We start from the raw sequence: 26,568 nt of genomic DNA, 5'->3' as shown, positions 1-26,568 counted from the left end.
CTCACGGCCGCACCGCCGAGGGGGAGCGGGGAGGACAGAAGGCGCGGGCAGCCGCAGGGCCACAGCAGCCTCAGCCTGCCGTCCGGCCGGGGTCGCGCTCTGCGCCTGCGCCGTCCGGCGCGGCTGTTTCCATAGCAGCGGAAACCAACGGGGCGGGTGCGGCGCGGGGCGGCGCCGTTTGCTGCCTCGGCTCCCCCGCCATGAGCGTGCCGGAGGTGGAGGCGCTCGTCTCCCAGAAGTACGAGATCAAGAGGCGCCTGGGCAAGGGGGTGAGCGCCTCGGGGGCCCTTGGGAGCCTGGGGAGCTGCGCGGCGGGGTCCTGCGCTGCAGCGCGGGCACGCCCTCCCGGGCCGGTGCCCAGTCCGGTGGCGGCTTTGTCTTCGGTCTCGCTTCCGGCCCCGGTCCCTGCCTCTGACCGGAACCGCGTCTAGTGTTGGATGTCTCAGAGTGAATCCAGTTGGAAAAAAAAAAAGAAAAGGGCTTTGTAATGCTTATTAAACCTTAAAAAATCACAAATCGTATTACAAATAACAAATCGATAACTTTCTGGGACTTCTTTTTTTCTTTTTGTTCTTAAAAAAAAATCAGTAATTAAAATGTTATGATTGTAGCATATGAAACTGAAAATAGGTCTAAATTTCCCACCAGATTTTTTTTTCTGTACTTTACTGGGAACCATTCCCACTTGCATGTTTTATGCTATACTTTTGTGTTTCCACACAAAGCAATGCTAGTACACATAGTACACCTAGTTTATTAGTGAAATGAGCCTGAGCCTCAGAAAGATTTTGTTTGTGTCTGTCAAATTCTTTCACATTTACTGTAAATCCACTATTTAAGGTATAATGCCACATCAAGTAATTTTTTTCACATAAAATTACATATTTTTATGTGAGCCAAAGCTCGTTTCTAGGATCTTTCTCGGTCTCTAAGCCCTTCTTGATTTAGCTGTTTTTCTCTGTTCTAGCAACTCTTTGCCGTTGTTTAGCTGTGTCGACAGCAGTAGTTACGCATTTCATGTGCAATTACATGGAGGCACTTGAGAGAGGCACATTGTCATCCTTATCCACTAAGACAATGCTTTGTCTGTTCTCATTTTGAAATCAAGATCTTTCCTGTGGCTGTATTTCATTCCAGGTTTGCCTCTGACTTGAGGTTTGCAGCCATACTGTTAGTGCTTTTCAGCTTTCTCCCTCTGACTGAATGTAATATATCTTAATGTGCTATGTTCTTTGAACAAAATTGGGATTATTCTTTCATCTGAAAAATTAAATTGAGGATTCTATTTGGAAACTGTTTCACAAGCATACAGTGGCATCCTTAAAGGACTTTAGTGGCTTCAGGCCACCACTGACATTATCAAAACTGCTTGTCAAGCTCTTAACTCAGGTAGTGCCAGTCTCCTAAATACTTGCATTTTCTGCCTCTCATATGCAGAAAGCTCTATATGTATTGGCAAGATTCCACAGCTGATGAACTTACATGAGTGCTTAAAAGACTGTTGAAAGGCCCTGAAACAGGTGAGGACTGCCCAGAAAAATAGAGCAGAGAAGTGCAGCAGCAAGGGAGATAAGCTGTTCCTTCACAGTAAGGGAATTCAAACTGTTCATAATCTTTTCAAGTTAAAAGCTGTGTTGTCTACTGAGGGAACAGGAAATTTATCTTGAGTTTTCCCTATTCTAGATGACTGTTTTAACTAGTATGATACTTGCAAATGGTGATTACTCAGTTTACCTTAAGGTAAGTTTACCTTACCTTATCCATTTTCACAGAATCATAGAATATCCCGAGTTGGAAGGGACCCATAAGGATCATCGAGTCCAACTCCTGGCACCACACAGGTCTACCCAAAATTTCAGACCATGTGATTAAGTGCACAGTCCAAATGCTTCTTAAACTCCGACAGGCTTGGTGCAGTGACTACTTCCCTGAGGAGCCTGTTCCAGTGTGCGACAACCCTCTCAGTGAAGAACCTCTTCCTGATGTCTAGCCTAAACCTCCCCTGCCTCAGCTTGACACCATTCCCTCGGGTCCTATTACTGGTGACTAAAGAGGATAGATTGGCGCCTTCCCCTCCACTCCCCCTCGTGAGGAAGCTGTAGACCACGATGAGGTGTCCCCTCAACCTCCTCTTTTCCAGGCTGAACAGGCCAAGTGACCTCAGTCACTCCTCATACATCTTCCCCTTTACGCCCTTCACCATCTCTTTTTTTTTTTTTTATTTTGGGGTCATAGATTTGAATCTTAAGTTTCCACATTCTAGGGAATGCCTTATGTCTGCACATCAGGGTCATTTGTCACTCAGTTGCCCAGTTAATGTTTAAATATCTTTACAAAGTAAAATAGCTCCAATATACGATAGTGAGTGATTTTTGTACTTAAATACTCAGTTAGTGACATCAAGGCAGACTTCGAAGAATATTTGTGGTCCTGCAATATGGGTTCAGGTCCTTGGCTATGCATCATGAAGTGCAAGCCATTGGAGTATATGTACATCAAATAAGTGTTTTAGTACTAGGTTGTTGGCGATTGTGTTGTCTTTTTTTTTTTTCCATTTCATTTTCAGGAGAGGATGTGTTGTTCAGGATCTTAAGCAGACAAACCTATCTGTATGAGCGATAGATGTCTATTTCTGGTCACATCAGCTAAGTAATTGGAAATACCCTTTCTCTCTGTTTTCTTATATTATTTTAACTTCATTTTACTATACTCTTTCGATTTCTCTCCTTTTGCCTGGTTTCTGAGAATAGGAAGTTCAACTGTTTTAGGAAAGACATTCTTAATATGGCAAGCCTGTGTCTTGCAGCAGAAGTTCCATTAGTTGATAGGGCAGTTTAGGATTAGTCATGGCAGTGCTGAAATGGAACAGCGATAAGTATTTCTGAAAATATAGTGCATGGACACCTGTTTAATACAATACAGCTAATGAGATGTATTGCTATTGTTGTGTGTGTATGTTGATGATGTTTGCTGTATGTCATAGGTCTGATGGTTGAAGATGATTTCTTAACCAATAGACACTAAGAAGATATTTCCCATACAATGAACTTATTCCATAAGTTTTTACCTTGTGGTTGTTTTATAGTCACTAGAGTAATCTTTTTATGCCTTTATTCAAAATCATAACCCAGAAATAGGAAGAACATTCAATTGTGATCTGATCTAGTGATTCCTATGTCATAACAAGGTTTCTTTCTTAGAGATGAAAACATTCTCCTTGGAACAGCATGTTGTTGTTGATATTTCACCATGGGGTGAAGAGGAAACTGTCATGTTAATGGAAGACACATCTGTGGAGACTTTGTCAAATACACTGAAACCATCTCTGGCTCAGGTAGATCCTCAGCCAAAAATAACTAGAGGCCAAGAAGCTGTAAAGGGGGATCATTGTTATATATTTACTCATACACATCTGCTATTGGCTGCTTTGGGGGCCAGGATGCTGGACCTTGTGGTCCTTTGGTCAGACACGATATGGATGTTCGTAGTTCTCATATCAACCAAGTAGTACTTATTGGCCTAGTTTCTCTTTCTTCTAGGTAGCTGGTGATTTGAAGCTCTCTGTTGAGTTCATTCTGCTTCTGTGCTGAAGGTTTGAACTCAGTGTAAGATGTTGTAGTACACTATTCATCTGTCCTTCTTCCTCCCTAGGCTTATGGCATTGTATGGAAAGCAATTGATCGCAGGACAGGAGAAATAGTTGCTGTTAAAAAGATTTTTGATGCCTTCAGGAACAGAACAGATGCTCAGGTGAGGTATCATTCTTATAACGTGTCCTGAGGGGATATGGTGGGAATTCATCAGTACTTTCAGGATTTATGTCTCCAAAAGATACTAGTTATTTGACAATTATGTAGTAAAATAGTCTACAGCTACAATAGGATAAAAAGGAGCAATGAATGTCAGGCTTTGTATATCTTAATATCTGCGGACTACTTTTTGATGTCACTGAGGAAAAAGTGTCTTTATAGGCATGCACAATTTGATTCTCCCTAGTCTAGAGCACACTTGTGACTCTCTAGGGAGCAAACAGTTTTTTCCAAGCTTGTCTACCACATGGAGTTTCCATTTACCGTAGAAATGAGAATGGGTTTAACTCTCTCATTGGAAGTCCATACTCTCTTTTGTCATTCTGTTGATGTGATAATAAATGTTTTTTGTTTATTTCTAGAGAACATTTCGAGAGATTATGTTCCTACGGGTAAGGTCCATTTTTTCCTCCTACTCTTTGATTTTTAATTATCTCTGTTCACATATTTTCTTCCCATCCTTTTTCAAAATGATCATCATTGACATTTCTTTTCACTTCTTTTCTGCAATGTCTTGACAAGGAGTTTTTCCATGACTGGGCAAAAGCACTGGAATGAAATGGAGAGTTGGTCTTGTTTTTCCCTTGAGACGTGCCCTGCTTTTTCACTGTTTTTTAGCAATATACCTTCTCTGTGATCAGCATATAGACTTGCACTTTCTGTCGCTTCTTCCTTCCTTGTGATGGAAAGTATTTTTCTTAAATTTTAAATGCCACTACTCAGAGATGGGGCTGGGGCATGTAAGAAGATTACATGCCAAAATGTTTTTCCTCTATCACATGGAAAGAACACATCACATTGCCTGGAACATCTTCCCTATGAGGAAAGACTGAGAGACCTGGGTCTGTTCAGTCTTGAGAAGAAAAGACTGAGAGGGGATCTTATCAATGTTTACAAATATCTTAAGTGTGTGAGACAGTGGGATTCGGCCAACCTCTTTTCAGTGGTTTGTGGGGATAGGACAAGGGGCAATGGTCACAAAATGGAGCACAGGAAGTTCTGCACCAACATGCCAAAGAACTTCTTCATGGTGAGGGTGACGGAGCACTGGGACAGGCTGCCCAGGGAGGTTGTGGAGTCTCCTTCTCTGGAGATATTCAAGGCTTGTCTGGACGCCTACCTTGGCAACCTGCTCTAGGGAACCTGCTTTGGCAGGGGGGTTGGACCCGATGATCTCTTGAGGTCCCTTCCAACCCCTAAAATTCTGTCGTTTTGTGATTCTGTGTGAAAGAAACTTGACCACTTGAAGTAATCAAAACAAAACTAAAAATGCAAGTTCTGTATGAAATTACTTACAGCTGCTCATGTCTGAATATAGTTAACCACACGCTGGGCCTAATTACCTTAGCAGTGGCATTAAAATTACTTGTCCATTCCTCCATAAACTTACCATGTAGAAACATCAATGTTTTGGAATAGTGATAATGTTGTTATAATATGGTTAGCTAATTACACAAGCAAGGCAGGGCTCATAGGCTGTTTCCTATGACTGTCGAGTTTAAGTACGAAAGATATGAGATTTTTAAGTTTCCAATTATTCTTTAAGCCTGAAGTAAAAGCAATGGTCTTAAGAGCTACAAACATGTGAGAACAGTTCCTAAGAGGTTGATTCTGAGTTAGATCATCTCTGAAAGTGTAGCACTTCTGGAGTAGATGGGTGGAGGAAGAGCTGTGAAAAGAAATAGAAGGTTATCTCTCCTGAAGGAAAGACCAAGACGTTTTGGGAGAAGGTGGTTAATGTGCCATTAAGCCCGTACTTTCATGGCTTTTGGTTCTCAGTAGTCTTAAGAATTTTAGTTTACACCTACTCTTTTTGAAGGTTTTTAAAGCTCTAACTTAAAATTCAGGACTGAGAGATCAGAGGGTGAAAGTTGTAAAAAATATTCTTTCATTGGTAACTGGATGTTTTTCTTATATTGCTTGCCTCAGCAAATTCCTTCCTGTACATATTGGTTCCTTAGTTTCATCTGTATGTTTATCATAAAGACATTTGATGCACTTGATGAAGTTCATTATATTTGAGAAACGTTGATTCACAATCTGGGCATTTTGATGATTCTTTTCTGACTGATAAGTAGTATTTTCTACAAAGGGTAGCTCATGAAAATGTTGGCATATTGTGAAGTGTTCACAGTGTCTCTAGCTGTGAAGAGGTGTTAGCCATAGGAAATAAAAGCTGTTAAGGTTGAGGACAAAGTAAATGGTCTTGACAGTATTGTCAATCTGCAAATGTGAGGACAGAATTCATCCCCAGTTTAATATACTTGTATTTTTGTATCTCTGAGTATGGTGGCTGCCTGATCTCCCATTACAATCAGTTCAATTACTGCAGTCTATATAGTGCTTCAGCCTGCCTTCAAATAAACCCTTTCTGGTTGGTTGGGATTTTTAATTATGAATGGTGATGGCACCTCTGTTAAATTTGCACTACCACAATAATTCTTTACCTTCAGCAGGAAATATAAGATGCATAATGTTGACTAGATTTTATCCATACATGCTGTAGAGGGATTTTTAGTACTAATGTATATATCATACAGAGTTTTAGACTGATTGGTTTCATACTGGAGCAAGCTTAAATAAATTTTCAGTATTTCAGTAGAAGCATAATGAAGGAAATAACATGTTAATGTTTGTGCTAGAGAATATTACAAAATGAAATAAATTATAGTACTTTTGGTGATTCACAAGAAAGACACTTGATTTTGACAGTTGGGTCTCTTCCCTCTGCAGGAATTTGGAGAACATCCAAATATCATCAAGCTGCTTGATGTTATCCGTGCTCAGAATGACAAAGACATCTACCTCATCTTTGAGTCCATGGGTGAGACTTAGTGTTGTGTCAGCCATTTAAATGCATCCTGTCTTATGAGTTATCTTTGTTCCTGCCTGTGGTAGTAATGTGTTAATGATCAACATGAATATTCATGTAAGTAGACTTGTAAGTTGGAGCAGTACAGGTTTTTTGTGTATACCTGTTGTGATTAGATGGGAATAGCAGTGAACCTTTGAAGGGAAGAATAATGAGAGAACTGGCTGGTTGAGATGGAAGAAGGAAGGCAGCGAGCAACTGATTAGAAGGCTTACAGAGACAGAAGAGATAATAGAATAGAATATAGAAGAGACTACATGCAGTTTTACTGTAAGAAAATTATGCAATAATGGAACAATTACTGTAGCATAAGCGGCAAGTTGAACTGACAATACAGAGAGACTGAAGTCGCTGACTCATACTGATTCCAGTCCCTAGTGAGGTTCCTCGGGGCTCCATTTTAGGGCCAATTCTCTTTAATGTTTTCATAAATGACTTGGGTGCTGGACTCCAAGGTATACTAAGTTTGTGGACAACACTAAATTAGGAGGAGCTGTTAACTCCATTGAGGGTAAAGAGGCCTTGTGGAGAGATCTTGACAAATTAAAGATCTGGGCAATCACCAACTGCATGAAGTTCAACAAGAGCAAGTGTCAGATTCTGCACCTGGATATATGTACAGACTGAGGGATGATAAGCCTGGAGAGCAACCCCATGGAAAGCAATCTGGGCGTTCTGGTTGACAGCGAGTTGAATATGAGTCAACAGCATGCTCTGGCAGCCAAAGGGGCAACTGTATCCTGAGGTGCATCAGGCACAGCATTACTACACACCCAGTCGAGGGAAGTGATTGTCCCACTCTACTCTGTGCTGGTGCAGCCTCACCTTGAGTACTGTGTGCAGTTTTGGAAGAAGGACATAAAGATATAAGAAGGACATAAAACTATTAGAGGGGGTCTAAAGGAGGGCTGCAGAGATGGCAAAGTGTCTGGAGGGCAAGCCACAGGGTGGCTGAGGTCATTTGGTTTGTTCAGCCTACAGAAGAGGAGACCGGGGAGCAACCTCATCGTGGTCTACAGTTTCATCATGAGGGGGAGTGGAGGGGATGACCAGTTTATAGGACTGGAAGGAACAACATGAGGCTGCATCAGGGGAGATTCGGGTTGGATATTAGGAAAAGTTTCTTCACTGAGAGGGTGTTTGGGCACTGGAACAGGCTCTCCAGGGACAGCCAGTGTAAGAACATTTAGACAATGCTCTGAGACAGGTGGTTTGATTTTTGGGTGGTCCAATGTGGAACCAGGAGTTGGACTCGATGATCCTTGTGGGTCCCTTCCAACTCAGGAGATTCTATGATTCTGTGACTCTGTTGCAGTACTATCAGTCATTAAAGTGTTAACTTCCACTGAGAATGCACTTGGAAGGTTACAGTTTGTACAATGGTCTGTTCTGGCCTTGTTTTGAGGAACATATTCGTAACTTGATAATCCTTTACTGATGTGTTTTACAGAGACAGATTTACATGCTGTGATTAAGAAGGGAAATTTACTGAAAGACATCCACAAGTGTTACATTCTCTACCAACTTCTGAAAGCAACTAAATTCATCCACTCAGGAAATGTTATTCACAGAGATCAGAAGGTATATTTCAGTCACTAGTCTTTATCCTTCACTCAAGTTTTGTGTTAAACACTAAATGGAAAAGTATGAAAAGAATGAGACTAGTATAAGAACCTTGATAATAACCTTCTGCAATTCAGAGAGTAAAGAGCTTATTAATTTTCCTTTGTTCAATTCAGCCTTCAAATATCTTGCTGGATGCAGACTGCTTTGTAAAACTTTGTGATTTTGGACTGGCCCGTTCTCTGTGTCGCATGAATGAGGATCAAGGCAACCCTGCCTTAACAGAGTATGTGGCAACACGCTGGTACCGAGCCCCTGAGATCTTACTTTCCTCTCAGAGGTAACTGCTTGTTATGAGTAAAGGGATGGGATTGTATAATTTCTTCACTGTTGGGAAAAGTAATTGACTGGGAAGTCTTAAATCTTTTAATTTCAGATGTCACCAGATGCAATGTCTTGTCACAGGTTCATTTCCTCAGCATGCATTTAAACTTCTGTTCTGCAACAGAAAAATCTCTCATGCCATGTACATTTCCTCCCTGGCTTCTTAGATTGCCAATTTACCTACATTATCAGCTCATCTGTTTGTTGTCCTTTTTCCCACCAGACTTATTCTTTATCCCCTTAAATCTGCATCTTTACAAAATTTTGAATACTTCAGTCCTCTTTTTCCAAATTTTTCTTTAAGGACCCCAGGAAGCAGGTTTTTCGTCTTCGTTTTGTTGCTCCTTTTCAAGCACTGCTTTTCTTTTCCCTGCCAACGGAGTTGAAAGTTTTAGCCTATTCCACTTTTCCCTAAAGAGGATTTTCCCTAGAGTATTGCTGATACTTCTCTATTGTTGTAGGTTTTTGTTTGTTTGTTTGTTTGTTTGTTTTTGAGGGGGAGTGTGGGTGGTTGGGGAAGGTGTTTTTGTTTTTGAGTTTTTGCTTGTTCATACTGTCTTTTATGTTTGGTTGCTCACTTGCGTAAGGAACTCTGCAGCTTCTGTTCTCCTTCTAGGACTAGGGAAAGAAACTTGAAGTGAAAAGAAGCTTGTCTCAGCTGTAACAGCTAATACGGCAAGAAGACTGCAGATATAATTTCTATAAATTTCCAATGAGGGTGATGCATAGCTAGCTGAGGGAAATTGGAATTATTAATCTTTTGCTTTCATTGTAGATGCTTCATTTGGTATGATACCACTCCTTCTCTGCTTGCTGCAGCAATAACAGAAAGCAGAATAACTGTTATGGGATGTTCCCATTCTGTTATGTGATGCATGGGCACACAGCATAACTGTCTTTTTCTTTACAACTCACTGAAGCATATTTAGCCATCGAGCTATGAGAACAGACCTACTATTAACACTTCAGAGTTTCTCATCCCATTTCTAGAAGTGGTATTTAGTCTTCCAGAATTCTTCATACATATTTTGGCTTTGTTGGATGAGTGCATAGTCATCCGCAGTCCAAATGTCTTTTTGAGTTGGCTGATGTAAGCTAGCTTCTGCTTAGCAACTTCTCATTTGAAAGAGGTTTTGCCAGGTTATGTTTCAGGACATATGAAGGTTCTTACTTTCTAGGAAAGAGGTGAGCTGCCTACCTTAAAGGTAGATAAGATGTGAGATATGAATCTGTACATGGACAGTTACTGTAGACCAGTTACTGTATAGTACCTAATTGTCTGTGGTATTGGTTTGTGGCTCATTAGCCTGGTCCATCATATGATCTGTAGCATCTAAGTCAGTATCAGGTCTCATATTTCCAGATGAGCATATGTAGTCCAGCATGTAGCAGAAAAAAAGAAAAAAAAACACAGAAAAGGTGGGAGGGTGAGCACAGAACAGAGAATCTAATGTGGGAGAGCGTGGGAGAAAATGGTCATCAATTCTGAGTCTTCACTTGGAGAGACGGAGAGTTCGAGAGCAGAAAGGAGTATATAATGAGATGGCATTCAAAAAAGAAGAGCAGACTGCATGGAGCCGAAACCTTGTGTGTGTGTGCAGCTTGGTACAAATACTGCTAGGACATATGAATCTATCTAGTAGGCAAAAAGGTAAGATCATTGCCTTAGGTAAGTTAGCTTTCACCTTTCATTTTCTTAATGATTTCTGTTTCAGAAATTTCCTCCTTCTGGTGCAGATCTATGTTTCAGATTATATCTCTGTATAGCTTTTGAGCATGATACAGCCTTTAGACTATTATCCACTCCTCCTCTTTCATGTGGATGCCAACGATGTAGCCTGACAGGATCCACCTCTGTCAATGGGAGAAATGTTTCTTGGCCTGTAACCTGGCAAGACTGATTGAGAAGGCTTTAAACTAGGGTTGATGTGGGAGTACCATTAGGGATACTGTGGTTAAGCCAAGGGATGGTACAGCACTGTTTTAGGGTGGCAAGGTTAATAGGAGCATCTATGCCACTCCAGGGAGCACTGCAAGTTCAGGAAGACGTCTGAAATGCTTGTATAAGAATGCACACAGTATCAAGAACAAATGGGATGAACTGGAAGCTTTGGACCTTTCGTAGAATTATGATATCGTCGGTATTAGTGAGACTTGGTGGGATGACCCCCATGACTGGATTGCTGGGATGGAGGGCTATCGGCTGTTCAGGAGGGATAGGCAGGGCAGGCAAGGTGGAGTTCAAAATTTTGGGGGTAAGGAGAAAAAAGGTCAGCAGAGTTGCCACTCTGGACTTTAAGAGAGCAGACATTAAGCTTCTCAGAGAGCTAGTTAGCAGTGTTCCCTGGGAATTGGATTTAGAGAGTCCAGGGGCCCATGAGAGCTGATTGCTCTTCCAGAGCCACCTTTTAAAAGCTCAGGAGCAGGCAATCCCATTGTGTCACAAGTCAAGTAAATGGGGCAGAAGACCGGCCTGGCTGAACAGGGAATTCCTTCTGGAACTAGGGCAGAAAAAGAAAATACATGACCTCTGGAAGCAAGGTCTGGCTTCACAGAGAGAGTGCAGAGCTGCAGTTTGCATCTGCAGGGAGAAACCAAGCAAAGCCAAACCTTTCTATGATTCTTAACAGTTGTTTCTAAACAGCAGCTTGTATCTTCACTATTGATCATGTGAAATGTATATATTCCCTTATCCTAGTATTCTTTTAATACTTTTAATATAGTTCCTTTTCTGGTTTTGTAGAATAGACTTTTAATAGGATAAGTCTTTTTTCTGTTTTGCTCTTGCCACTTTCATAATTCAGCAGTGTCATTCACTTTATAATCAAAACCTGTGAGCATTCATACTCAAGGAGTAATCAAGCTTATTTTTCTAGCAAAATAAGGTAATGTAGATGATATGAATACTAGGTACTGGAAAAATAAACCTAACTCTGTTCTTTTATTTGTAGCTACACTAAAGGGGTAGATATGTGGAGCATTGGCTGTATTCTGGGGGAACTGCTACTTGGGAAACCTCTTTTTCCTGGAACATCAACAGTGAATCAAATAGAGCAGATCTTGAGGGTCATTCCTGCCCCATCCCAAGAAGGTAAGACTCTTCTATGGAGAAAGTTATGTAGAGAAGAGATAAAAAGAGTGAAAGCAAGCAGCCCGGCTGGATCAGGAAGAATATATCTGTTGTAGGTTATTCTAACATCTTCCCAAGGAAGCTGAAGATTATCTGTGAAATGTTAGTGTTAGAGGAAAGTAGGCCTATACTTGATTAGATGAGAAACAAGAACCAGGCCTTGAAAACATTTTTAAGATTGGTAAGATGATAACAGTTTAAAACAGAGTACCATACTGCAGAGGGACTTCTGTAGTAACAGTAAATTGGACTTTTCGGTCTGGAAATCTAAATACATAATTGAAAGCTGGAGAAAATATATTTTAAATCCAAAATTGATCGTTATTATGACTGTCTTCTATACCTTCTAGTCTAACAGTCTATACTGGTTACTAACTTTTGCAACATAACATGTTCTGACTGAGCTAACAAATAGTTTTTAGAAAGATAGCTAACTTTATTTTAAGAACATGTTTTGGATAATTCTATTCTAGTTTAAATGTATGTATAGTTTTTCTTGGAGATTTGGTTGCTGTGAATAAAATATGGATGAAAATGTATATGAAAACACCAAAACTAAGGTTAGAAGAATAGCCTGCACTAATAACAAAAATGTGAATAGCATTTTAGGACCATTCTCAGCAATATAATTGAAGAGTGTGTTGCTAATGTCGTGACCGGAACGCTTGCACTCTGATAAGACCACAGGGCAAATGACTGCCCATCAGAAAGTCCTGTATCCTAAACACAGCAAGAAGGTTGCGAGACACATTTCTTTTTTTGCAAGACAAGCAAGTACAAAATAGACATATGTTCAAAGTATTTCAAATGTGGAAAATTAAACTAATAACAGCAACTTAACCTAAAATCCCACAGCAACTGTTCATTGTAACCAATCAAAAAGAACCCCAGAGGCGCAATGAAGAAATTGATAGCTGGTATCCCTTGTAGTCTGCTTAAAACACAAGTGATTCAGGCCAGATAATCTTGCCTCAGATATCCTGGTGTTTCTAAGTATGTAGGTATAAGAGTACATGCTTATGAAATCTACAAAAAAGTAAATAGGAACCGTGAAAGAGCATTTGTAAGTCAGTATTCCATCCCCCTTCCATAGGATTTCCTATTGAGCTTTCTTAGGCTAATTTCTTCTTTCGACGTGTACATGGGCAGAGGGCAGTGGGATGAGGTTCAACGTGGCTAAGTGCGGATTCCTGCACTTTGGTCACACCAACCCCATGCAACACTACAGGCTTGGGGCAGAGTGGCTGGAAAGCTGTGCAGAGGAAAAGGACCTGGGGGTGTTGGTCAACGCTCACCTGAACACAAGCCAGCAGTGTGTCCAGGTGGCCAAGGAGGCCAACGGCATCCTGGCTTGTATCAGGAACAGTGTAGCCAGCAGGACCAGGGAGGTGATCGTTCCCCTGTACTCAGCTCTGATGAGGCCGCACCTCGAGTACTGTGCTCAGTTTTGGGCCCCTCACTTCAAGAAAGACATTGAGGCCCTGGAGTGTGTCCAGAGAAGGGCTACGAAGCTGGTGAAGGGTCTGGAACACAAGTCCTGTGAGAAGCGGCTGAGGGAACTGGGATTCTTTAGTCTGGAGAAGAGGAGGCTCAGGGGAGACCTTATTGCTCTCTGCAACTGCCTGAAAGAAGTGGTGGGGAGCTGGGACTCAGCCTCTTCTTGCAGATAACCAGCGATAGGCCTAGAGGGAATGGCCTCAAGTTGTGCCAGGGGAGGTTTAGGTTTGAAATTAGGAGACATTTCTTCTCAGAAAAAGTAGTAAGATATTGGAATGAGTTGCCCAGGGAGGTGGTGGAGTCACCGTCCCTGGGGGTGTTTAGGGAAAGGTGGGACATGGTCTAGTGGGTGATATCAGTGGTGGGGGTATGGTTGGACCAGATGATCTTGGACATCTTTTCCAACCTTAATGATTCTATGATTCTTATGTTAATGTCAAATACTTGCTTTCCTTCATGAACTGTATAGCTCTGGTAACCCGAATCTTAGCATTAATGGTATCTTTTCATTATTCCAGATATTTTGGCTATGCAATCAGATTACAGGGCCTCAGTTATTAGCCGCATGAATTCCTGGTAAGCTGGGTATATTAAATATGTCTCAGAAGTCAACAATCTACTGTATAATGTGGACAAAAAATCACCTGTTGTTCACCTTCCAGAGTTCACCAGTAGAAATGCTTTCTGCTCTCTGCACATTCACCTGACTCTAGGGAGGGGATGTAAAGTTTAAAAAGAAAAGAATGCTGAGAAGAGCGATGACATTGTAGTCTGGGAGTAACAAAGCAAAAATGAGGTTGGACCTAGATTCCAAGCTATCGTCATGTGTACTTTCTCAAAATTATAAATTTTCCTATCCTGACTTTTTTAGGTATCTAATGTCATTGGTTCACACATGGAAAGCCTGATAATTCTGCTTAAGTAAATTAGTCAGTTATTACATACCTGATTAGTAAAAATTAGGAAACTTAACATTCTTAAGGCCATAGAAAGTTAGTCACTAGTCTTTGAGTACTCTGTACTCATATGTGACATGGGCATCCCTCCTCATCAGGGACTCAGCATTACCAATAGCCCAGCTATGTGTGGTATGAGTTTTCTGACTGCTTACCGATATATCTATTTTTGGGAGTATAAGGCTCTGGTGGATACCAGTGCACAGTGTACCCTAATACCATTAGGGTGTAAAGGCACAGAACCCATCTGGATTTCTGGAGTGACAGTGGGTTCCTAAAAGTTCTATGTGTTAGAGAAAGTGAGCCTAGCAAGCAAGGAGTGGCCAAAGCATGCTATTGTGGCTGGCCAAGAGGCTCTGTACATTCTTGGTATAGACTGCTGCAGGAGAGGCTACTTCAAAGATTCAAAAGGGTACCAGTGTGCTTTTGGTGTAGCTGCTATGGTTACAGAGATTAAACAACTGTCTACGACTGCCTAGCCTCTCAGTGAATCCTGTAATGGGGCTGCTGCATGTTAATGAGCAGGAGGTGTGGAGGTGGGGATGTGAGTAAGCAAGCAAGGGACTTAGCTGCCAACTAGGGTCAACCCAACGTAGTACCTCTGAGCTCTCTTGTTTCTATAAACCTTCTACACACAGTGGAAGAAAACAACTGGAAAACTCCATTCATTCCTAGCTGAAATGCACTTTTTTTTTTTGACAGTCCTACACCTGGATTTTATGCTCCTTTTTTTCACCTGAAAATATGGAATACAAATGGCTAGGTTCTGATAGACAGCTCTAGCTAGGTAAAAGAACAAGTGAAATCTTGTTCATGATTTTTTCTGAGCCATTCAATCCAAATCCAAATTCCATGTTGGATCATTTTTCTAAACTAAAAATAATGTTGTCATGGAGTAATAAAATGTTTTAAAATATGAGTAAAAATAATGTTTTAAAACTGATTTTTCAAATGATTCTATGATTCTATGAAATGTATTAAATATCGTCATGTTTGTTATGTTAATAAATATCTTCAGGATTTAAAAAATGCAAAACCAGATTTTTAAACTTAATCTTTTCGTTGCAAATGATATAGAAATATATTTATGTGGTCTTAGGGTTGTATTCATGGAATCGGCATTTCAACTGAAACATGCAAGTTAGGAGTTTGGGCTTCCTGCATTGTCAAAAGAAGAAAAGAAGTACTTCCAAAAGACTGATTATTACTCTGTGTTCTGGCATACTGACCTGTATCTCTCTTTCCACTGAAACAAGAGAAAGACTAGTCTTAAAAGTTAGGTAGGCACTTCATGTAGGTTCATAGCACTGAGAGGGAGGAATCCAAACCTAATCAAAGAGGTAAAGTCTTTATCATACTCACAGACCTGTGCTTTTGAGTGTTCCAGAATTATGACACACTATTTGTGAGTAAACTCTGGAGACAGGTGTCACCTTGATGTGATTCTCAGAACTGTAATTCATGACTTACCTGTGAGTTAGACACTGGGTTCTTATATCATTTTTTCCTGACTTCTAGGCAACAAGTAACATTTGAAGAGATTTTACCATCTTCTACTCCTTTGCCTGCCTTGGATCTTCTGAAGAAACTTTTAGTGTTTAACCCTGATAAACGGCTGACAGCAGAGGAGGCCCTTCAGCATCCTTATGTGAAAAGGTGAGACTAATATCATAGAATCATAGAACGGTTTGAGTTGGAAGGGACCTTAAAGATCATCTAAATCCAACCTCCCTGCCATGGGCAGGGACACCTCCCACTAGACCAGGTTGCTCAAAGGCCCACCCAGCCAGGCCTTGAACACTTCCAGGGATGGGGCATCCACAACTTATCTGGGCAACCTGTTCCACTGCCTCACTACCCTCAGAGTAAAGAATTTCTTCCTTACATCTAATCTAAATCCACCCTCCTCTAGTTTACTCCTTGTCCTATCACTCTGGTCCTTGACAAAGAGTTCCTCCCCAGCTTTCCTGTAGACCCCCTTTAGGTATTGTAAAGTTGTTATAAGGTCTCCCTGGCACTTTCTCTTCTCCAGGCTCAACTACCCCAACTCTCTCAGCCTGTCTTCCTAGGAGAGGTGCTCCAGACCCCTGATCATCTTTGTGGCACTCCTCTGAACTCATTGTAATACTTCTGTGCCCTTGTGCTGGGGGCCGTAGTGCTGAACGCAGTACTCCAAATGGGGTCTCATGAGAATAGAGCAGAGGGGAAGAATCACCTCCCTTGACCTGCTGGCCATGCTTCTTCTGATGCAGCCCAGGATACGGTTGGCTTTTTGGGCTGCAAGCGCACATGTATCAATGTGCAGTTTCTGCCGCTGTCTGCTGAAATGGTATAGACCTGCTTTTGGCACAAGTTTCCTTTATATCCATGGTAGAAAAAAAGACAAAGCTAAATCCTAACTCTCTCTAACCCTATTTAGACTAGAGATCACACTAGATGATCTGACAATCCTTTGTAATACCATATTAAACTGTGGAGCTGTTTTTAGTCTTAGTGACTTATATTGTGTTGTCATCTTAGGTTTCATTGTCCTGCCAGGGAGCCCTGTTTGGATTATGATGTGATTCTTCCTTTAGGTGATGATATCCAGTTGTCTGTGGCAGAATATCGAAATAAATTGTATGAGGTACGTTCTTCTATTCTATTTTCTGAAATCTCAGTCCTCCAGGTAACCTGTAATTCTTGACACACTTACTGATTTCTGTCATTTTCTTCTATTTCCATTCCCCTTTGATGCTTACTTATAGGTACAGCTTGGTGCTTCTTATCATACTGTCATAATTTTTTAGAGAAGTGTTTAAATCTAGATTCCCACTGGGAAAAGAAAAGTCTGTAAAGCCTGGTGTCTGAGAAAGACTGTGTTAGAGGAAAATATATTAGGCTGGATCCAACAGCCTAAGAAATGAGGCTGTTGCCACTCGGTGTCCCCAGGTCCAGCCAGTAGAAAGCCTGAAGGTGTTCCCTGTAGGCTCAGGCACACAGAGAACGTAGGCACACTACATATATACATACATAAATGGACAGCCACACAGGTCACAGACAGACAGACAGAACACTCACACAAACATAGCACCAATAGCCTCATCCTACTCACTTCTCTGGCTGAGCAAAATGGAAGTCCACTACTGAGAGTATGTGCACACTGGATCCCTACAGCAACTGGTCTCAAACACTGTCTGACCAGTAGCTGTCCCCTGGATCCTAGGCCCCCCAGTCACTGCACTTGAACATATGAGCCCCCGAGACTGCAGCCCTACTCTGCTGGTATAGACCATGCACGCATACCTATACAGCTGCCCTGGATTTTCTAGGCCCTTTAGCTGATGTTTCTTGTGCTCTCACACCTAGAGGTACAGAGGTGCTCTCATCCCCTTAGAGACCCACTCACCTCTGTGCTCCCAGGCTATTTGAGCCATTCACTGACTAGACTGGCTTGATCTGCTAGCCATCACATCACCACCAAGGGCTGATGGCTCTGCTGAGACAGCTCTGGGAGGGGCCCAGTCAAGGTGTTTGCTTCCCCGGAGTCCTTAATTTGAGTTCCCATTTGCCATTGTGCACGTGTTCCTCTCAGTTTGTGCAGATGTATCTTTGGCTGGTGGTTCCTGTGAATTGGCCTGAGAGCAGCTTGGCATGGTATTATTTGGGGTCCACATCCTGGTTCTCTTTCTGAGCTCCTTTGTGGATTTGCATGTAAGCTTTTATCACATATTTATGTTTATTGCTCAATAATAGTCAAGTGCCATTGCATGATGCACCACATACACAGAACAGTCAGGTTTCAGAATTACAGAATCACAGAATATCACATGATGGAAATGACCTACAGTGAACATTAAGTCCCTGGCTCCAGACAAGACCACCCAGAAGTCAAACCATATGTTTCAGAGTGTTGTCCAAATGCTTTTTGAACTCTGTCAGGCTTGGTGCCACAATGACTTCACTGGGGAGCCTGTTCCAGTGCCCAAAAACTCTCTCAGTGAAGAACCTTTTTCTAATATCTAACCTGAATGTTCCTTGATGCAGCTTCAAGCCATTCCCTGGGGTGCTGTTGCTGGTCACTAGAGAGAAGAGATCAGCGCCCCACCCTCCATTCCCCCATGTGAAGAAACTGTCAACCAGAACACCCAGATCCCTTTCCCTGGGGTTGCTCTCCAGCCTCTTGTCCCCCATTCTGCACATTACAGAACCATTGACAGAGGAGGAGAGGAGGAAGAGCAAGTGAAGGATAAGCGTAGCTGATGTGCTAATAATAAAAGACAGTGATATTTTAGTAGCCATATTGTGAATGCATTAATGTGGGAAAATAATAGTACTTGAAAAATCAGAAAACAGTGTAATAATCAAGGAAGAAAAAAAAGCTGATACAGGACTTTTAGCTGTACAGGGGAGAAAGGAAAGGTAGTATTTTGATGCTATTTGGTAGACATGTTAAGATCAAAAGGAAAATAAAAAGCTGACTAATTTGGCGGTGGAGAGGTACATCTTTGGTGAAATAATATGAGTAGATGAGATCTGCTTTAAAAAAACAGAGCAAGAGAGAAAAGATGAGAAAGACAGAAACTTCTGCAGAACAGAAGTAACTAAAGTAACTGTTTAAATGTAATGTTTAAAGGAATGAAAGAAGAACAAAATTAAGATAAATCAGATTTAATTGTAGGACACAATGGACTGAGTTGAATGGTGGTGTGAGGCAGTAGGAGGAGGATAGCAACAGTGAATGCTCTAACAATGAAATAAAAGGAGCAGCAAAAGTGGAAGTAAGTCAAGACTTCAGGATGAGAAATTGTTTTGGGCTTTTTTCCTTTTTTTTTCAGTGAATATTATGTAAATATTATGAGGCAAAGTAGCTGGAAGATGGTGAGAAGAGCAGGAGCTGGAACGTGAATGTAGTAAAACAGGCATTGAAAAGAATGTCAGTGGGAAGAAAAGATTGAGAAGGAAGCTTAGAGATCAGAAAATCTAAGAATGAGAAAGATTGATAAGGGTGACCAGCTTTCCAGGGAGAGAGAAAAAGTGTTATTGCTTCTCTGAACAGCAATTAAAATTTTTAAAAAGGAAAAAGAAAGTTGGTTTTTAAAAAAGTTGAACATACTGAACATTTCTTTTAAGGTCTTTAAAGGAAAAAAAATTAAACTCTACTGTGAAAAAGTGTTAGGAGTCATGAGCAGATGACTGAATAAAATGAATACTGAGCATAGGTAGAAAAGATATTACAAACATCAGTAGATCATTCACAGATAATCTAGGTTCAAGGTTAAGAAACAAATTTTGACTAATCCTAATGATAGTGTGCCAAGTTCGGCATGACTGTGATCAGAGGAGGGTGAGAGCAAGTTGGCTGTACCAAGACTCCAAACCTCAGCAAGGATTCTAATGCTAGATAATAGCCATGTAGAGGTAGGTGAGATTATGAACTAACTGCAACATATGTTCCTCTGACAATTTAAAAATTGATTTGGCAAAATTCTAGAAAGAGATGGTAAGAAACAGCATAGTGTTAACCATTTTTTGCCATATAGATTCTGCCTTTCTTGTAGCTAATGACAACTTTATGTAGTGGTATTCTCCCTAAAGATGCATTAAAGTTGCCTGTTGACCCAATCCTTTTTCTTAAGGCTTCAGCCCATTCTTTCTTTCCACTAAGAATATTATTTCTATTTTCTTTCCAACCCTAAATTAATTTTAAAATTATAATTGTTACATATCCCATGAAATAAATTATTTGCATCTTTTTTTTTTTTTTATTCCTCTGCTTTGCTGTGTAGCTGTGTTAAGTCTAACTGACTTTTCCTTTCTGTAGATGATCCTTGAAACGAAAGTAAATAGCCATCCAAAGGACCAAATGCAGAGAGAAAACATTCAACTAAGTCAATCTCAATCCAGGCCATTTCTTCCATATTCCAATTCTGTGACTTTACCCACCAGGAAGAGCCAGAGAGAACCAACACCACCTCTTCTAAAAAATCCACAAATGCATAGTGGAACTGCAACTAGTGTCCAGCCGGAAGTATCCATCCAGAGTGAAGATTTAGCAAGATCTTTATGTCAGAGATCAAGGATCAATGTGATATACAATCCTATAACACACATTGCTATTCAAAGTAGGTACTACCATCCTGCAATTGGATGCAATCCACCATAACGAGGCATTATTATGGGGAAGAAAGAGGAAAATAGATTGAACGGGGAAAAAGAAACTGAGGGAATTAACAGGGCAAAATGAGAGTGAAACTGTGGGAGGAAAATGACATACGAGCAAAACACTGTTGAATGAGTTTTGAGTGTGTGATGTTCTTTTTAGCTCTTGGCTGCCTCAGTCTTGACCCTTTTCCTTTTCTGTTTTCTCTTCGTTTACTGCTCTGGTGCTGTTTTCTTTTCCCCTGCTTTTTGGAACCGGTTTTGTTTGCAACTTCTTTCTAATTTTATTCTGAATATTTTTGTCCCATTAGTGAGATGAAGTGATGTGGCAGAGGCTGACTCAGTGACTCTGTCCCCGCTTCAGTTAGTGTGTTCTGTGTCCTCATGATTTTCCTACTTTCTCTCATGTTTTTTCTCCTGCAGGTAATGCAAATTCTGGTGCTGTGATCAGGAACCATTCTGCACCACATGATCAACAGGCAAAAACTTCTAACAATGGAAAACTGGGGAGACAAATCACATGGGCAAATGCAAATGCTCAACTACTTCCTACAAGTGTACAGAACCTCTGTAATGTAAGTAGCAGTCCTGCACAGAAAACAGATAACTTTTTAGGGACCGAAATGACGTAGACAAAAAATATCTTGATTTGCAGCTTCGTAAAGATACTTACATGAGAGGCAAGTCATATTGCTTTGATAGTTACTAAATTACTAACTGTCCATCAGTTAAAATTACTTATGATAAAGATATACACTGCAATTTCATTGCCTGTATCTAGTGTCAGTCAAATGGTACAGGTCTTGTACTGAATACGTTCCCTTTACTAGAGCACTGAGGAGTGTGCTAACTGATGTTTCTGGAAATAACTGGTCATAACTTACCTCTAATACGCAGTAGATTGAGACAGAAGCTTGAATATTCTAGTCGTCTGTGATGCAATACCCACATTTCCAGTGTTATGTCTACTAATGAAGTTTACAACCCTCAGCTAAGTTCTGTACAAAAGGCAGCATGTTGAGAGGAAGACCATGTAATGACCAGGAAACACCAAGGACAGAGATGTGTCTTAAACCTTACATCTCCAACATACATAATGCTGATCTTCAGCTAGTCTGGGTTTATAAACACAAACTTTCTCCTGGAATTTTAAGTCTAACCGCAGTCTTTCAAATGAAGCCGTTGTCATCTCTGACTTGAGTAAGAGCATTTCAGTGCCTATAGGTTCGTGCAGGAGTTCTGTGAATGACCATTGAACTTTAATACAGGATTTAGGTACTTTAGAGAACACGAAGTAACGCAGCCTTTTGTAATACTAGGTTTCTGCCTCATAAGCAGGATTTTTTTTAATAATCAGCAGTGTGTACTGGCAGCCAAGAGGGCAAACTGTATTTTGGGGTGCATTAAACGTAGCATAGCCAGCCATCCAGAAGCGGCAGTTCTTCCACTTTACTTGGCATTGATGCAGCCTCACCTTGAATATTGTGTACAGTTCTGGGCTCCACAATATACAAAAGCTATTAAGATACTTGAAAGCATCCAGAGGAGGGCAACAAAACCAGTAAAAGGGCTGGAAGGCATGTCCTGTGAGGACACTTGGGTTGTCTAGTCTGGAGAAAAGAAGGCTAAGAGGTGACTTCATTGCTCTCTACAACTTCCTGAGCAGGAGAAATGGAAAGGGAGGTATAGGTTTCTTCTCCCTGGTAACCAATGATAGAATGCAAGGGAACAGCACAAAAGTGCACCAGTGGACGTTCAGACTGGATATTAAGAAAAATTAACCACCATGAGGGTTGCCAAACACTGGAGCAGACTTTCTGGAGAGGTGGTTAACATGCCAGTCTGTGTTCAAGAGGCATTTGGATAATGCCCTCTCTAATCACAGGATCATAGACCACCTTGGGTTGGAAGGAACCTTAAAGATCATCTAGTTCCAACCACCCTGCCATGGGCAGGAATGCCACAGTAGGTGGCAGATCAGATTGCCCAGGGCCTCATCCAGCCTGGTCTTGAACACCTCCAGGGTTGGAGCATCCACAGCTTCTCTGGGCAACCTGTTCCAGTGCCTCACCACCCTCTGAATGAAAAATTTCCTCCTAACATCCAACCTAAATGTCCTCTCTTGTAGTTTAAAACCATTCCCTCTTGCTCTGTCATTGTCTGACCGAGCAAAAAGTTGCTCTCCATCTTTTTTATAAGCCCCTCTAAGTATTGAAAAAGCTGCAATAAGGTCACCTTGGAGCCTTCTCTTCTTCAGGCTGAACATCCCCAGCTCTCTCAGCCTTTTTTCATAATATGCTTTAACTTCTGGTTATCCCTGAAGTGGTCAGGCGGTTGGACTTGATGATCTTTGAAGGTCCCTTCCAAGGGAACTATTCTATTCCATTCTAAATATTAATCACAATGGATCATAACTATCAGCTAACTGTAATAAAAAAGGTAGAAATTTCTCTGCAAATTCTCTTCCTGTTTCTTTTTCCCATCTTGAATTTTTAACGCAACTTCTTTTGAGATGTGCTGAGATCTATGACCATACTTTCCTTCGCCCTTTTTCTAGAGGACAGGCTAATTTTGACTCCATTCTACTTTCAATTTTATCACTTCAGACAAGTGAGAATTTGAACACCATTTCAAATCACTGCATTGTTCAGGTCATCATCAGCTCCCTTTGACTTCAAGAATCACAGATCAGTTGCTTTTAAATTCTCTTAAGTGATGGTGTGTGAAGTCCAGAGCACGTAGGTAGCATACTTCTTTTTTAACCTGATTGACACAGTTGGATATTCCAAATTTAGCTGGAGAATTTGTACTACCTTTGTTACCAACCTAATGGACTGCTGTTGCTTAACAGTGAAGGTTTCAGTCCTGTCCCCTGCTGTTTATGTATATAAACAATGCATTCTGAAGATTCTCTAGGTACTTGTGACTAACTTCATGTTACTGGAAGCACATAAGAGGGAGAAGATCATGCTACATGTGCCCTGTGCTTTGTATTTGTTCCCTGAGAGGCTAACACTGACCATTGTCAGAGACAAGATATTGTGGTGGGCGCTCATCAGCACTGTGGCTAATCATGTGTTAAGTGAACGTTGACTTTTCCATCTTTCTTGGTCAGCCTCAGCAGGAGCTGAAAAGTTCTGACATTCCAGCTTGCTCTGCATTCATTTTGCATTCATTTCCAGTATCAAGTCAGGCTCATGAAACTCTTGTTCTCAGCCATTTGACTCCTATAATGGCTGGGGCAACAGCAGTCAGTGCTACACTTAGTGAGAGGAAATGTGGCTTCCAGTTAACTAAAGCGGTTCACTAAGCATAAGCTGCAGTGAAACAGCTGTCCTTTAAAGCTGCAGTAATATATACGGTAATGTATTATGCATTTTAAAGCATTAATACATGATTAACTTTTCCCCACATGGGCTAACGTCCATAAGCAATTTCCAACTCAGACACACACCAAGCCATTCGATTGGCAGAAGCCAGGAGGATGTACTGGGAAATGATGAGGACGACCTGTCTTTTGTACATTTATTTAAACCATTCACTACCACTGAAAACAAGATACTAGCCAAACAGACCTTTGAACTTTTGCTTCAGTGCTCCAATGCTGCTAACTCATTCCTGATACACCCATTTTAAAACCCTTCTCCCTCACATCATTCTTGCCACCCTGTTCTTAATATTATGAAACACTCTATTTTGTTTGTTAGTCAATTAACATTCATGATCTGTTCTATTCCACAGCTGAAGCAAATTCTTTGTTCCTTACTTGTATTTTAGAATGCCGATTACAGATTTCTAACTGTCTTGGTTTTTGTTTCTCACACAGAATCCAAGAAATACTCAGTTTCACAGCAAAGATGTTCGTCCCCTTCTGAAATCCAGTAAAAAGATGTTCCAGGTTACTGCAAATATGGGAGCTGCTGGTGATCCAAAAGCATCAATGGGCAGTTACTCCCAGGCCTATGGAACTATATGTAAATCTGCACTGCAGAGTCTTCCAATATCAAATTCTGCACAACAACATGAGTAGTGAATATGAAGAGTCCTAACCAGGTGGAATACAGCTCATCTCATCAATCCCCTAACTCAGACAGTAACAACAAGTGAGAGCCAAATATAACAGGCATTTTACAGTTATCCCAGCTGAAGAGAAATGCTTTATTCATTGCATGGAACAATGTACCACTTTCCTTTGGACAAACCAACAGGGAAAAGAATCTAATCCCTTTGCCTTACAGTCTTCCCAGACAAGGACACAGACCTATTTGCTCCCCTAATCTGAGAACATTGAATAATGTCAGTTCATATTCCTCATTTTAATTATTGCAAAAAAAATTACAGAAAGTTGCAATGTTTTGATGCTTGACTGTCTTTAGATATATTCAGGTTTCTTTAGCAGCTTTGGGTGCACTGCCTAAGTCCAGAATTTTTTTGAGCAGAATAAGTAACTAACTGTTCGCTGAAGACCAAGAAGACTGAACAACCCTTCACAGGTAACATTAAAGCCCTTCATACACTAATTTCTATAGGACTCTTTCAGGGTAAATGATTGAACCTGACTAAACAAAGGTAATGGTGGCCTACTTCAACAAAATCAAGTAGAGAAGTATTTTAAATATATGTGGATTCTGTTAGAATATTGAATACCCTACCTACCATGCATTAATATATTTTGTAAGTGTTGCAATAATAAATTCTTTATATTGCACTACAGAAAAAAAAACGTCTTCTAATTGATGTTTGCAGTCTGTTGAAGGGGGAGAAATACAAGGGTTATTTTGTTCAGTGAATAAGATTATGGTAATTTTTTTTTCTTACAGAAAGCAATGTTCCAAGAGATGCTATTGCTGCAACATCGTTAAGCTGTCATCAGGCAGCATTAGGAATGCAGTAAACTTTAAAACTGTTTTCCTGGTTTAATGCTGATTTTTAATACCTTCTTCTTATTTAACTCCTAAATTCTTATAAGAAGTCTCTGTCCCTGAAACTTTACTTCACCTTTGATAAGTGATTGCTATTCCAGAACTTTGGGATGGTGGTTACAGTGAGGATTCAGGCACTAAACTGCAAGATACGAGTACCATTGCCATTGATAGCATATCCATTTTATCTTTTAGTACCTAAACACCAAAGTCTAGTTAAATGAAAAAATAGTAACAGGTTCGCTTCTGCTATGCAGTGTGCACATTTAAATCTGGTAATACTAGGGAGCTGGGAATGCAGCTCACTGGGAAGCCCTGGTTTATATTCATAAAATAGGCATTTCCCATCTATCTCAGGTACAGACAGAAATAGTAAACGGCAATGACAGGGTTGTATAGGCGGCACCCTGCACAATGCGTTGGCTCTTGTGAGTTTAAGATGCCAGTTCTCATTCACTGAAAAGTCAGCCTAATGCTTATTTCAGCGTTGTGAGTTCCACTAAAAGCCTAGCACCTATCAATTTGATGGTACAATGCAACATCTAAGACCCTCTGTGAACCTAGTCTTAGACTGACAAGTGATGGGCTGTAACACTAACTTTTTATCCTTAAAATAGCTTTTGTTATTACCAAGTGAATTAGTTATTCTGCAACATTTGTATATACCCCACAACAGCTGGTAATCAACTTACCCCTAAAAGAGATGAGTCATTCTAGTTCTAGTCAGGAACATACTTTTACACTGAAAACACCATGCTGAGCAAGATAAAATTCTAACAGTCTAAACAAATGAAGAAAAATTCTAAAATGTTCATGTAATCTGTCATTACAGAAATAACTACATTTCCAACATGTCTATTACAGAATGATACTAGAGAAGGTAGGTTTGTGAAAGGCTGGCGAAGCAAGAGATTATATGAATTACACAAAATAGGGCTAGCATATATCACATATGGGATATATGACTATGAAGAGGGTAGAGTAGGATTAATATCTGAATCACTGGAGAGAGAACCATTGTCTTGATCACTTCAGCAGGAACCTATCTGTGACTGGATCTGATTCAATACTAAAATGAAATAAGCATACATACAGTATCAATTTATGAATTTGTGCCTGTGTAACTGATTACAGTTTGTATCTGAAATAGTATATATATATAGAACATGGAATAAGATCCAGGTCAGCTTTTTTTCCAGATTTGGTTGGTTCTTCCCTCCTTATTTTTTACACGGAAGTTTATTTTTAGGTTGAATTTCTCATGTTAAAATGATAAATTCTTTTGTTTCTTGCA

The 26,568-nt window shown here is 40.6% G+C and overlaps 1 protein-coding gene across 8 annotated transcripts; it reads left to right on the top strand.

The window, feature by feature from the left end:
- Positions 1-116: 116 nt before the first annotated feature.
- MAPK15 (mitogen-activated protein kinase 15) lies at positions 117-25,065 on the top strand. 8 transcript variants are annotated; one of them, XM_040547597.1, is made up of 14 exons: positions 140-269; positions 3,201-3,334; positions 3,652-3,750; positions 4,172-4,201; positions 6,543-6,633; positions 8,132-8,262; positions 8,421-8,584; positions 11,580-11,719; positions 13,774-13,831; positions 15,730-15,867; positions 16,732-16,837; positions 20,015-20,315; positions 20,776-20,927; positions 24,179-25,065. In XM_040547597.1, exons 2-14 carry the CDS (start codon positions 3,203-3,205, stop codon positions 24,380-24,382), a joined length of 1,746 nt encoding a protein of 581 aa, XP_040403531.1. In that variant the 5' UTR covers positions 140-269; positions 3,201-3,202; the 3' UTR covers positions 24,383-25,065. The 8 variants fall into 8 exon arrangements, 7 of the variants coding, with proteins under 7 accessions (XP_040403530.1, XP_040403532.1, XP_040403534.1 ...); XM_040547596.1 differs by lacking the exon at positions 3,201-3,334 and having other exon boundaries at positions 117-269; XR_005816887.1 differs by lacking the exon at positions 20,015-20,315 and having other exon boundaries at positions 124-269; positions 24,179-24,353.
- Positions 25,066-26,568: the final 1,503 nt, after the last annotated feature.

Source organism: Cygnus olor, chromosome 2 (genome assembly GCF_009769625.2).
Source record: "Cygnus olor isolate bCygOlo1 chromosome 2, bCygOlo1.pri.v2, whole genome shotgun sequence".
Classification (NCBI taxonomy): domain Eukaryota; kingdom Metazoa; phylum Chordata; class Aves; order Anseriformes; family Anatidae; genus Cygnus; species Cygnus olor.
This window is presented reverse-complemented; position numbering and strand designations above follow the sequence as displayed.

Excerpts from the sequence above, each read along its gene's own strand:
- MAPK15 (XM_040547597.1), top strand. The coding sequence starts at position 3,203 with ATGAAAACATTCTCCTTGGAACAGCATGTTGTTGTTGATATTTCACCA. Across the intron at positions 4,202-6,542 it reads GAGAGATTATGTTCCTACGG|GAATTTGGAGAACATCCAAA; the intron begins GTAAGGTCCATT and ends TTCCCTCTGCAG. Across the intron at positions 16,838-20,014 it reads ATCGAAATAAATTGTATGAG|ATGATCCTTGAAACGAAAGT; the intron begins GTACGTTCTTCT and ends TCCTTTCTGTAG.